At 55.6% G+C, this 11,789-nt stretch overlaps 4 protein-coding genes across 4 annotated transcripts; 3 read left to right on the forward strand and 1 right to left on the reverse strand.

Moving 5' to 3' along the window:
* Window positions 1–281: 281 nt before the first annotated feature.
* Window positions 282–2,433, forward strand: J4E87_010255 (uncharacterized protein; the record flags this gene model as incomplete). The annotated part of the gene is made up of 2 exons (XM_049381829.1): window positions 282–1,935; window positions 1,988–2,433. The coding sequence occupies 2 exons, from the start codon at window positions 282–284 to the stop codon at window positions 2,431–2,433; spliced, it is 2,100 nt and encodes a 699-aa protein (XP_049228396.1).
* A 2,370-nt stretch (window positions 2,434–4,803) lies between these two features.
* On the forward strand, window positions 4,804–5,599 carry RAS1_2 (Ras GTPase; the record flags this gene model as incomplete). The annotated part of the gene is made up of 2 exons (XM_049381830.1): window positions 4,804–4,881; window positions 4,937–5,599. The coding sequence occupies 2 exons, from the start codon at window positions 4,804–4,806 to the stop codon at window positions 5,597–5,599; spliced, it is 741 nt and encodes a 246-aa protein (XP_049228397.1).
* A 2,322-nt stretch (window positions 5,600–7,921) lies between these two features.
* J4E87_010257 (uncharacterized protein) lies at window positions 7,922–8,839 on the forward strand (the record flags this gene model as incomplete). The annotated part of the gene is made up of 1 exon (XM_049381831.1): window positions 7,922–8,839. One exon carries the CDS (start codon window positions 7,922–7,924, stop codon window positions 8,837–8,839), a length of 918 nt encoding a protein of 305 aa, XP_049228398.1.
* Window positions 8,840–9,752: 913 nt separating this feature from the next.
* J4E87_010258 (uncharacterized protein) lies at window positions 9,753–11,722 on the reverse strand (the record flags this gene model as incomplete). Its single annotated transcript, XM_049381832.1, has 3 exons — window positions 9,753–10,996; window positions 11,057–11,496; window positions 11,718–11,722. 3 exons carry the CDS (start codon window positions 11,720–11,722, stop codon window positions 9,753–9,755), a joined length of 1,689 nt encoding a protein of 562 aa, XP_049228399.1.
* Window positions 11,723–11,789: the final 67 nt, after the last annotated feature.

Raw genomic sequence — 11,789 nt, forward strand, 5'->3', positions numbered from 1 at the left:
GGGGTAGGCCGAGCCAGCTCCTTCCGAGGTCAGCGTCGTCGGTCCCCTTGGACCGATCGGCAACGTTCTAAAACATCAGTGCTCATGACGCCCATATGCTTTCCCGGAAGAGCTACTCGTGCTTGACCGCATTCACTATCCTCAGGTCCGGCATACCGCTTACTTCTTGCTCGGCTCATAGCCCCATTGCCCGCGCTAGCTTCGTTGTTAGATCTAGCAGACTACTTGCGTTCTCTGCTTCGCGAAATCAATCCATCCATTCTGAGAAACGGACGGACAATATGCCTCAGGGACATATCCAAGACAAGGTCTACGCGGCCTCCATCGACAACCCCGAGGAGTTCTGGCAGCGTCAGGCGAATAACTTGTACTGGCACAAGAAGCCTTCCAAGGCGTTCCAGCGGAGCGTCAAACACTTGAAGAAGAGCAATGTCTCACATGAGCACTGGGAGTGGTTTGCCGATGGCGAGATCTCGACGACGTACAATTGTGTGGACCGCCATGTGGAAACCGGCAATGGCGATAAAGTAGCTATCTGCTGGGACAGTCCCGTAACCGGTCAGAAAGAGCAGTACACATACCAGCAGTTGCTACAAGAAGTCGAGACACTGGCGGGTGTGTTGAGAGAAGAGGGAGTCAAGAAGGGCGATGTTGTGTTGATCTACATGCCGATGATACCGGCTGCGCTCTTTGCTATGCTGGCTATTGCCCGACTGGGAGCTATACACGCGGTCGTTTTCGGTGGTTTCTCACCCGCAGCACTGGCACAGCGGATCGAAGCAAGTCGCCCTGTCGCGATCATGACGGCGTCTTGTGGAATTGAAGGAGCGAAGAAACCAACTGAGTACAAGTCGATGATTGAAGGGGCAGTTCACAAGAGCAGCTTCAAGCCATCCAAGACCATTGTCTGGCAGAGAGATCAGCTTCGATGGGATCCGATAGTCAAAGAGGAGGGTCAAAGGAACTGGCAACGACTTGTCAAAAGCGCGAAGAACAGGGGGTTGAAGGCCGATGCTGTGCCCGTTAAGAGCGGTGATGGACTGTACATCATCTACACGTCGGGTACCACTGGGCTTCCAAAGGGCGTTGTCCGCTCTGCAGGCGGTCATGCTGTTGGGCTGAATTTCAGCATCAAGTACCTGTTCGGAGTCCATGGCCCAGGCGACGTCATGTTCACAGCGAGTGACATCGGCTGGGTCGTTGGACATTCTTACATCGTCTACGCTCCGCTGCTGGCTGGCGCCACTACGGTTCTGTTCGAGGGCAAACCCGTTGGAACCCCCGATGCGAGCACTTTCTGGCGCGTCATTGAAGAGTACAAGGTGACGACCATGTTCACCGCTCCCACAGCTTTACGAGCAATTCGCAGGGATGACGGCGATAACGAATTCTTCGAGGCGAGAGGACGAAAGGGTGCATTGAAGACACTGAGGGCACTGTTCCTGGCAGGAGAAAGGAGCGAACCAAGCATCGTTCAGATGTACCAAAAACTGCTCGTGAAGCACTGCGCTCCTGGTGCAATGGTTGTAGACAACTGGTGGTCTTCCGAATCAGGCTCACCCATCTCTGGAATCGCACTCAGCGCCTCTGCCGGACTGGACTTCTCTTCTCAAGAACGACCCGCGCCGCTTCCTGTCAAGCCTGGCTCGGCTGGAAAGGCGATGCCTGGGTTCGATGTTCGCGTTGTGGACGACTCGGGTAAAGAGGTGAAGAGAGGCGAGATGGGCAACATTGTCATGGCGATACCGCTTGCTCCAACTGCCTTCACTACGTTGTGGGAGGACGAAGAGCGCTTCTACAAAGGCTACATGAAGAGATTTGATGGGAAGTGGATTGACACTGGCGATGCTGGCATGATTGACGAGGAGGGCTACATCTCTATCATGGCACGGGCAGATGATGTGATTAACGTTGCGGCACACCGCTTCAGTACAGGTAAGTGCTCTACTCATACAGTTGATGGCGAGCTCGAGCTGACAATATCCAGGCGCCATCGAGCAAGCCATCACGACCCATCCTTCCATCGCCGAAGCAGCCGTAGTCGGCATCCCCGACGCATTAAAAGGCCACCTCCCCTTCGCCTTCATAACCCTATCCACAAACAACCATTCCGACTCCGCCGTGGCAGACGACAAGCTCCTCGCCGAAGTCCAACGCCTAGTACGCGAACAGATTGGTGCCATTGCCAGTCTCGGAGGCATCATCCAGGGCAAGGGCATGATCCCGAAGACGAGGAGCGGCAAGACGCTGAGGAGAGTGCTGCGCGAGCTACTGGAGAACGCGACGCATGGGGAGTTTGACAAGGAGGTTAGCGTTCCGAGCACGATTGAGGACCGCGAGGCTGTCAATGTTGCGCGGGAGAAGGTGCGGGAGTACTTTATGGTTAAGGGCAAGGATTTGCACAAGGCTACGGAGGCGCGGGCGAAGTTGTAGATGTAATGGGATGGGTGGTGATAATATTGTAGGGGTTTAACGGTATATGTGGTCTTCCATCGTGCCTTTTGTTTGGTCAAGATTCTCCCATCGTGCCTGCCTATGTTTGGTGGTCAAGATTCCCCCCGTGCCTTCCTTCCATGTTCAGTGCCTTCCTCAATTGCCGCTCACTTCGCTTGTCGCGTATATGCCACCCTTGCTGCATTATCTTATCAGTTCGTTATATAGAGCGTTTGTAATGACGTTCGTAGTACGATCCAACGGCAGCTCGTATTCGCAGCCTCGCCGCCGGATGAATCAACGGAGTCGCAGCGGGCCGTCCCCAGGAATCGTTAGAATCGTTAGAAATCATTGTCAACGCCCCAGCGCTCAACGCCGCGTCACCATCACCAACAGGTACTCGAGGTCCAACTCAAGCAGGGTAAAAAGGGATCCGGCTCCGTCACAGCGCATGTTGGTGGCCCCACCTAAACACGTGCTTGCACGTTGCTGCGAGCCATGGCCCAGGCGCTGGACTGGGCTCCGGGCTGACCTACATGACGCTCGTGCTGAGCTACCATGTTCCCGCCCACCTGGGAGCTTGACACTTCATCAGCGCACACATCAAGGCATTCCCTGGGTCGCTCATCTGGCGCATCTGCCCGGGGAGTCAGCGAGCCTCGTCACAGTCGCGCTGGCACTGGCTAGTCTGGCATCTGGTCAGGCTATGCCTCGCGCCGCGTCGTCTACAGCTTTGCACAAGCTTTCTTACCGGCAGAAGTCGTCGCAGCCAGGCGTCTGACATGAGATAGCAGGCCGCCGCCCGCATTCATGGCCAGAGGCGTGCCGGCGACGACGTCTGTTGGTGCAGTGATCCCGTCGGCTCGGCAGAATATCAGGAGCGCAACAGTGGGCCAAGCGACTATCGGCTACACGCTGTCGCGGCTTGGGGTCCAGTTCCCCGAAGCACCATGCCTCGCAGCCCACGCCGGACGACGACTGAAACCCTGGCGCAAAAGTGGCCGACCTGTCCTGCAATGTCGAAGCAGCATTCACATGTTGGAGTCGTTGGAGTCATGGAGTTGGCCGCCCTTGGTGAGCGAGCCCTCGACTCCTTGGTGTGGCTGGAGCCGGGAGTCAGCGTGCTGGTGGGCAGGCCGCTCGGCGGCTTTCTTGTTCCTACAGAGTCGAGGGTGCATGTGTAGTGCCTCTCTCCCCAATGGCACCCCCAAGGGGGCCCCCGTTTGCAGCCCTAGCATGTCCTAGGGCCTGCCGCCTGCGCTTGCGCACTGAGACGACGGCAGCTCTTCTGGCCGTTTGGTCGTGACGGCACCACCTTGGGACGTGACGGGCGCACACAGTGAGACCAGGCTTCCACGACCTGGGGCGGCACGGCGTCGTCGGCTTATATGGGCACGCAGCAGCCAGCCACGGGGCCGGGTCGGCGAGGCGGTCCTGAGTGCTTCTGGCTGCAGGCCCTGGGCTGTTTCTCGTCTGGATGGCTTGGATAGGACTAGGCGGATTGACGTTTGGCAGCCCCCAGTGCTGCAGCGCCGTCGCCCAAGGCCCAAGGTGCCAACTCGACGCAGAAGCGTAAAAACCCCGGAGGCCCATGTCGACTAATCGCGTTTCTTTTTGACCTCCCTCATCCATCACGCCGCTATCGTTGCCCCCGTCCTCCGTGCTGCCTGCCCATCCCACGTCGCCCGCGCTCATGCAACGGAGCCCCGATAGTAGACGCTGCTGCTGATAGGTGATGCCCCGGACTCGGACGCTTGCACCCTAGAAGCCCTGATCGCTTTGTCCATCGCCCGCTTCCAAATCCACATCTTCACGTGGGGACACGAGCCACTCCCAGAGAACCCTGACCACGTCAAGACGCCTCGCCCAACTTTCTCCCATCCCCTCGACCACCACCGGACCACCTCCCAACTCGACCTGCTCCAACGCGCATCTGCTCCCCGCTCGCTTCTGCCGCCCCTTCTGCGTCGGCCCAGCTGCACAGGCCTCGCTTCCGCCTCGACGTCTGCGTGCAACCATTGTGCTCACCCAAGCCGATCCATTCTGAAGCGCCTGCAGCTCCCCGTCGACACGCGCCCCTGTGCTGCCGTGCGAGTGTGGACCGCCGTTTGGGACCACGACATCGAGACGCTCATTCTGGCCGCGCCGCCCCCTTCGTCCCGTCCCTCTGGATCTCTCGCAGCTCCCAACCTAGGCTGAACCCGCTGAGCCCGCTGGTCAGCTGCAATCCCGCTGCTGTACACGAGACGACACTGCGACGACGTGGCGAGCTGCTTGCACCACGCCCCGTCCTTTATCTGTGCCCCATCCGCCCTTGACTCGCTGCCTGCATTGAATTGACGAGGCCGACTCTGCTCTCCTACCGACACCATGGCGGGGAAAATGACGCTGTACAAGCTGGTGGTGCTGGGCGACGGTGGTGTGGGAAAGACCGCCCTGACCATACAGGTAGCCCTGCCCTCCTGTTTCCCCCATTCCCTTGACATTGGCTGACCGCGGCTAGTTGTGCTTGAACCACTTCGTTGAGACGTACGACCCCACCATTGAAGACTCGTACCGCAAGCAGGTGCAAATTGACGGCCAGTCCTGCATGCTCGAAGTCCTCGACACGGCTGGCCAAGAAGAATACATCGCCCTGCGGGACCAATGGATACGCGACGGCGAGGGCTTCGTACTCGTCTACAGCATCTCATCACGCTCCTCCTTCGCCCGCATACAGCGATTCCACAGCCAAATACAGCGCGTCAAAGAGACGGCCATGGCTGGCTCACCGACCTACCCCGGCTCGCCCATCAGCGCATCAGCTCCCATGTTCGGCCAGGCCCCTGTGATGCTCGTCGGAAACAAATGCGACCGTGTCACGGAGCGTGAAGTCTCCACCCAAGAGGGTCAAGCTCTCGCAAAAGAACTCGGCTGCGACTTTGTCGAGGCATCCGCCAAAAACTGCGTCAACGTAGAAAAGGCCTTCTTCGACGTCGTTAGACAGCTCCGACGGCAACGACAAGGCAGCGGACGCAACCCCACAGACAGGAAAGAAGCCCGCGTACGTACCGGCCTGCACGAGAAGGACCGCACAAGAGGAGCCGGTGACCGTCGCACACGGGGTGCCGGCATGACGGGCGGTAACAAGCGCGGCAAAGAGAAACCGAAGTGCGTCATTCTATGAGCTCCCGGCTCGACATCCACTCGGTCCAGCGACCGATACGCCTTCCGACATACATATTTGGATTTACTGCACCATAACGGGCTACGACACCTCCCACTGTCGTGCCACATCACTGATAGAACGCACTCAACAAGGCGTCGGCATATGAGCGGCGTTTGCATCGATGGTCTCACTTTGGTTTTGCATGAGACCCATGGAGTATCTGGAGTACTACGAACATTAGCCTATTCTTATTTCCTTAACGACCGAGATCTGCGCAGCAACTGAGATCTTGCATGACACTGTACGGCTGAATTGATTAAGTGGGCTAGGGCTGGCGGGTTGCGAAAAGAAGGCAACAACATGTCGACAATCTGGAAGACGGGTACTGTGGTAGCATGTGTTTATTGTCAGCAGCGCATGGCATATTTGGAAATCTCAAAACCTGGAATAAGGACGGAAAAGTCATGGGTTCAGTTTGGGTCACACATTCTTCTATAACGCCCCCCGAGATACCTTTCGAATTAAACGTCTATGTTTTTTGGTACATGACTACTCCTCCTGCTCCTCCTGCCTTGATTCTTCACATGTGTGATCTTCATCTTTTCGTCCCGGATAGTGTGTCTCCGATGTTCCGGTACGTCTTCCCCACAAAGCAACCGACCCGACTCCGGCACTGAGGACATGTGGAACCCCGAGAGCCAGCCCTTCCCACGCGAGCGACAAGCGGGGATTTTGTATTTGAATTACTGGCAAACCAGCCAATCGCTCTACTTCCTCCATCGACAAATGAATCAAAGCACAATGCAGCTGGAGACGAGAGCGGCAAACGGAGACTTTTGCTCGTGCAGTAACGAGGGAGGGGAGAGAGACAATCCCTTGCCTCCCCTGCTGTTTCGTGCGTGCGTGCGTTGCGGCAGCGGGCCAACGTTGGCGATATCCCAGCACGTACAGGCGGCGAGTGCAGCTGGTAGCTCCAGGTACACCCAGGCGCCGTGCATATTGACTGCGAACGAACGAGGAGAAATTTTCGCCACCGTGAATTTACCTGCATGCGGGCACAGTCTATTGTTGGCAGTGTTTTTCTGACCTCTTCTTCCCTCGACGTGTTGGTGGGAAAAGGAGAGGGGCGTTTCTGGCATTCTCCTGTCAAGTTGGGCAGCATTGCATACTGCGGGTCATCAAAGTGCCCTGCAAGTCCCCCGAGACGGCAAGGCTAGCGATGGGACTTCACCCATGTGCACTGGCTGGCTGTTGCGACGATAACCAGGCGGCCCTTTGATGCATATACGTTCGAGAGGTGGATGTTGTGCTTTGTTGGATGATGGAGTTCACAAGATACCATCGCTACGGCGGCCCTTCAAAGCTGATCTTGATTCATCTCACGATACTTTGAGCAACGTCTCACAGCATCAGAATGAGTCATGATGAGTTTACGCCGTTTGCGCACTTGTTCTTGTGTACAAAGTAAACCGCTACCAACGCTGCTTAGGATAATCCCATCTATCTTGCACACCATCAGCGAGTCCAGACCTCACGCAAGAGACGAGCAGGAGGAACTGCGGTCAATTTTGCGTCAGGCCTTGACGCGTTTGCAGTTTCAGAAGGCGGGACACGTTCGTACCTGTCAGTTCAGTCAGTCAACCACTGCGGGGTCCAGAAAACGGCACCTCATCACCAGCACCACCATACGCGTAAGCCCAGAATGTCACTACTATACAGTTGCCATTCAAATCCCATCACGCCATCGTTGGAACTGACATGTTGTTCAAAGGATCACCGCACGTATCCTAGTTGCCGAACATGACGCTTCCGGATTTGGATATGGATATCGACCTGATGGGTGCCCAGCCCGCTCTGTTCAAGCTTTATACCCAACTTGCCTTGTTCTTTCCGCTGTCGGAGGGGCTGGTACCAGCGTCGCGGGATGGGATTACTGCGATCATCACCACCGGATTGGCAGAGCTAGCAAAGACTTTCCCGTGGGTTGCTGGTCAGGTCGTCAACGTCCACGCAAATTCTCATTCTGACTCCGATTCCGAATCCAAGGCCGCGCCCCTTTACAGGATCCGGCCGTACGAACCGGTGCCGCAATGTATCGTACGAGATTATACTTCCGATGCGGAGATACCCAGCGCGTCGCAGATCATAGATGCGGGTTTCCCGATGAAGATGTTGGGTGAGCGGGTTTGGGCACCGTGTCCTACGCTCGCTGCTTTGGGGTTTGATCCGAGAGAAGCGTCTGGGAAGGATGATCGACCTGCTCCGGTGATGCTTGTGCAGATCAGTTATATCCGTGGTGGTATGGTGCTTTGTGTTAATTTGCAACACAATGTGTGCGATATGATGGGACAGGCGGCTGTGATAGGCTGGTTGTCCAAGGCATGTCGAGGTGAGGAGTTCACTGAAGAGGAGCTCAAGGTAGGTAATATGGTAAGAACGGGTGTTGTACCGCTTATTGAGGATGAGGGCTGGGACCCTGGAATGGAACTGCAGAACCAGCTTTTTCCTCCAGCTCCCACGGTTGTCAAAGAGCTAGATACCGCCGAGTCAACGGTTACTGGAGCACCTGTCAACTGCAGCTGGATGTACTTCGACTTCTCAGCATCGTCCTTAAAGTCACTAAAGCACCTCGCAACAACCACACTTCCCCAAGACTCCACCAGCTTCATATCAACCGACGACGCCCTCTCCGCTTTCATCTTCCTCTCCGTTCTACGCGCAAGACAAACACGCCTACCCCCTAACATATCAACGACCTTCGCACGAGCTGTGGATGCCAGACGCTACCTCAACATCCACCCCAACTACCCCGGCATACTCCAAAACATGACATACACCACCTACACACTATCCACCCTCCTCTCCACTCCTCTCGGCCACATCGCCGCCACCATGCGCCAATCCATCGACCCCAAAACCTCAGACCTCGCACGGCGAACACGCTCTCTCGCCACGTTCCTCGCCCAATCACCAGCCAATGCAGCGAAAACGAGTCCGACAGCTACCCTCGATATGAGCGTTGATATTGCGCTTAGCTCGTGGACCAAAGTACCGGCTTATGAGTGGGATTTTGGACTTGGGCTGGGTCCTGCGGTTGCTGTCCGCAGACCGGGCTTTGTGCCTGTAGAGGGACTGATGTATTTGATGCCGAAGAGTAGGGATGGGAGTGTGGCTGTTGCCATGTGTTTGCGAGAGGAGGATTTGGGTTGTCTGAGAAGGGATGGGGAGTGGGAGAGGGTGGCTAGGTGTATTGGTTGATGATGTTCTGGGATGCTTGATTAGGATGCGAACAACATGATGGTGTTTTCGGGTTGAGTTGAGGCAGGAAGATTACTAACAGCTCAGCTTATCCGTTAATCGCTATCTAACGTAGATCTTGGTGGTCTTGGGTACACTCGCTAATCTACCTTTGGCACTAGGATACTCAGACGCTCTTGATGGAGTCACGCTTGTACACCGATAAACCTTCGGGGTGCCTGTGGCATACGATAGCGTTCTATCGTTGAAAGTTGCATTACCGCCATAGATGTCGGCGCTCGAATAATGTTATTAGTGATGAAGCCAGCCAACATGCACCATTGTATTCGTCCAGCCACATATAAATAAACGCGGGAGACACTTCCGTGACAAGATGCCGTTGGCACATTTGCGGTGCCATACTCTTTCGATTAGAAGACCAGCAAAATTCACGTCGACACGAAACGTCCTTTGGCGATTTGCATGATGGGTCAGCGTTCATAGAAACTTCAACTGGTGAGGCTTCTGCCTCTGCCACACCCTCTGCGAGTTGACAATAGTGGGTAGCTATGCTCTCCAAGTATAAAAGTATCGAGATGAAGCTTGTGTAATGACAGAAGAAAGTGTAAAAAGAGATAGAAGATGTGTAAAGTAGCGCGTTTGTGCATTGTAATCAACAGCGGCATACGATAAGATGATTGCAGCACCTTGTTTGACGTAAAGAATGAACATTCCGCCTACAGAGGATAGAAGCGAAGACACCTTCATAGCCTACGTTGCGTTGAGATTTTGCTGAATTCCGGGTTGATAATGATAATGTAGTCTACGAAGCACCTTTTCAGTTTCTTCCAAAACTGAGGTGGTACATCAGCACGAAAACGAACAATGACCATATCTCACACCAGCAGCAACAACATCTCTCTCCACCCACCCCCTAAACAGCACTCTTCCCCCTCTCCTTCGCCTCCGCCTCCCTCCTCAACCGACTCTTCTCCACCGCCTCCTCAACCTTCGTCTTCCGCCAACTACACTCCTCGCTAAAATCACAAATCCGACACTTAAACGCCTCTTCAATCTCCACGCCCTTGGCCTCCCTCCTCCCCTTCCACCAATCCATCTCGCTCTCCACATACCCATCAACAACACTCGCTTCATACACCGTAAGCCGGCTGCCCAACACATCCCCCGTCTTCGCATACCTAAACTCCGCGCGCAGGATGGGGGAGAGGCTGGAAGGAGGGAAGGTAGCTTGCATTTCGGTGACGAGCAGGGACCAGAGGGCGAGTAGGTTGGGGTAGGAAGAGACAGAGGTTTCGGGGCCGATGTTGCTGATTTCGGAAAGGAAGAGCGGGGTGAAGGGGGTGAGGGGGTCGAGGGAGTAGCGCGCGAAGACGGTTTCGGCGTCGACGGTGTTGAGGGAGAGGGATTCGAGGAGTTTGCGGTAGAGCATTAGTTGCATCCAGGTAGGGCGGAGAGACGCGCCTGTTGGGAGAGATTTCGCGGATCGTGTTTTTACGTCTGCAATGTAGATTTGGCGGTCGGAAGGTGGTGTGGAGACTAGTGGGCTGGAGGAGGGCGGTTTGCTGGCTTTTGCGAAGGCGTCTGTGATGCTGAGTTGGCCTGGTGGTAAGGGGACGATGCCGCCATTTTTCTCGGCGCGGGTTCGCTCGAGCTCCTCTTCGAATTCTGGGTCGGGACATTCGTAGGAGATCTCGTCGATGACGCCGTTGATGACTTGGCCTTCGAGCACGCCCCAAACTTCCAGTTCCCGTGTGAGGCCAGTCTCGCGGAGACATCGCAGGCCGGATATAGCATTCCACATACGTAGGCCAAACCGGTCTTCTTTGCTTTCAACCTGCACTGGCACTGTTGTGTGAACCTGGTCTTCCAGCGTCTGGTGTATCTTGCTACCGGTCTTCATCGCCTGCGTTCGAGGTTTGCGGCCAAACTTGCTCAACGTGTAAAAGTACTGCAGTTCGCACCATGCTGGTGAGACGAGATCGGTCACCGAAAGACACTTCTTGGGCTTCGTCCGGAAACGCTCGATGGGCGGCCGGTTATCAGTTTCGGCAGTCTGTACGGCCTGTGTGGTAGAGGCGGCGCGCGTCGATTTTGATATGCTGCGATCAGAGAGGAATTGCGAGGGTCTGGGGGGAGATGCTGATTGTTCGTGAGGGACTAAGCGCTGTTAGTCGTCAGTCATGCCAATGCCACTGCTGCGAGTCTGGATCAACGCACCACTCCACGCCCGCCGCGATCGTTCGTCGTACTCGACTTCCAGCGCCTTACGCTCTCGCATGGGCGAGCTCTGTATATCCCTCTGTGCATCCGCGTCGACACTGGCCTTGCCCTTTGCAACGCGCAGGACCGTGGGTCTATGAATCTGCACGAAGCCGTCCACATCCTGCTCTTCGTCTTCGAGTTCGCCCTCTTCGAATTCTATGCTGGGGAGGACTGCGCTCTTTTGGGTTTGCGCAGCGTCTGTTATCGTGTCAAAGGCGTCGGCAAGTATGGTGTCGTCGTCAATGTCAATGTCCGAGCCGTAGTCGCTCAGCGTCGCGATGGACTGGATGTCGATATCTGAGCCATACTCGCTCGCGCGAGTCGTCAGCCGTGTGGACGGTGCAGCCATGATGCCATGATCTGGCCGCGGCGGGTCTGTTGTGTGCGTGGCGACACTTTGACGCGCTTCGACTGTTGGCGCGTTTTCGCGTGTTATCGTGAGGTCATCGGCGGGCGGGCCAATCGAGGGGTTGTCTTTGATCACCATAGTCAAGAAATTTAGAAATATGTGTTACGAGAAAAAGACGGGTGTGTTATCATAATCATGGAGCGTGCACTCTTCACACAGTCGCGAGAAGGATGCAAGAACGCGTTGTGCTTCACATTTATCTCGTACCTCATGCGCCACATAATCCGCGTCTTTACAACGCAAAACGCGAAAACCGCACAACCATAAAACCAACTACAA

The sequence above is a fragment of the Alternaria ethzedia genome, assembly GCF_023757985.1.
Source record: "Alternaria ethzedia strain BMP 0044 chromosome Unknown scaffold_45, whole genome shotgun sequence".
Lineage (NCBI taxonomy): Eukaryota > Fungi > Ascomycota > Dothideomycetes > Pleosporales > Pleosporaceae > Alternaria > Alternaria ethzedia.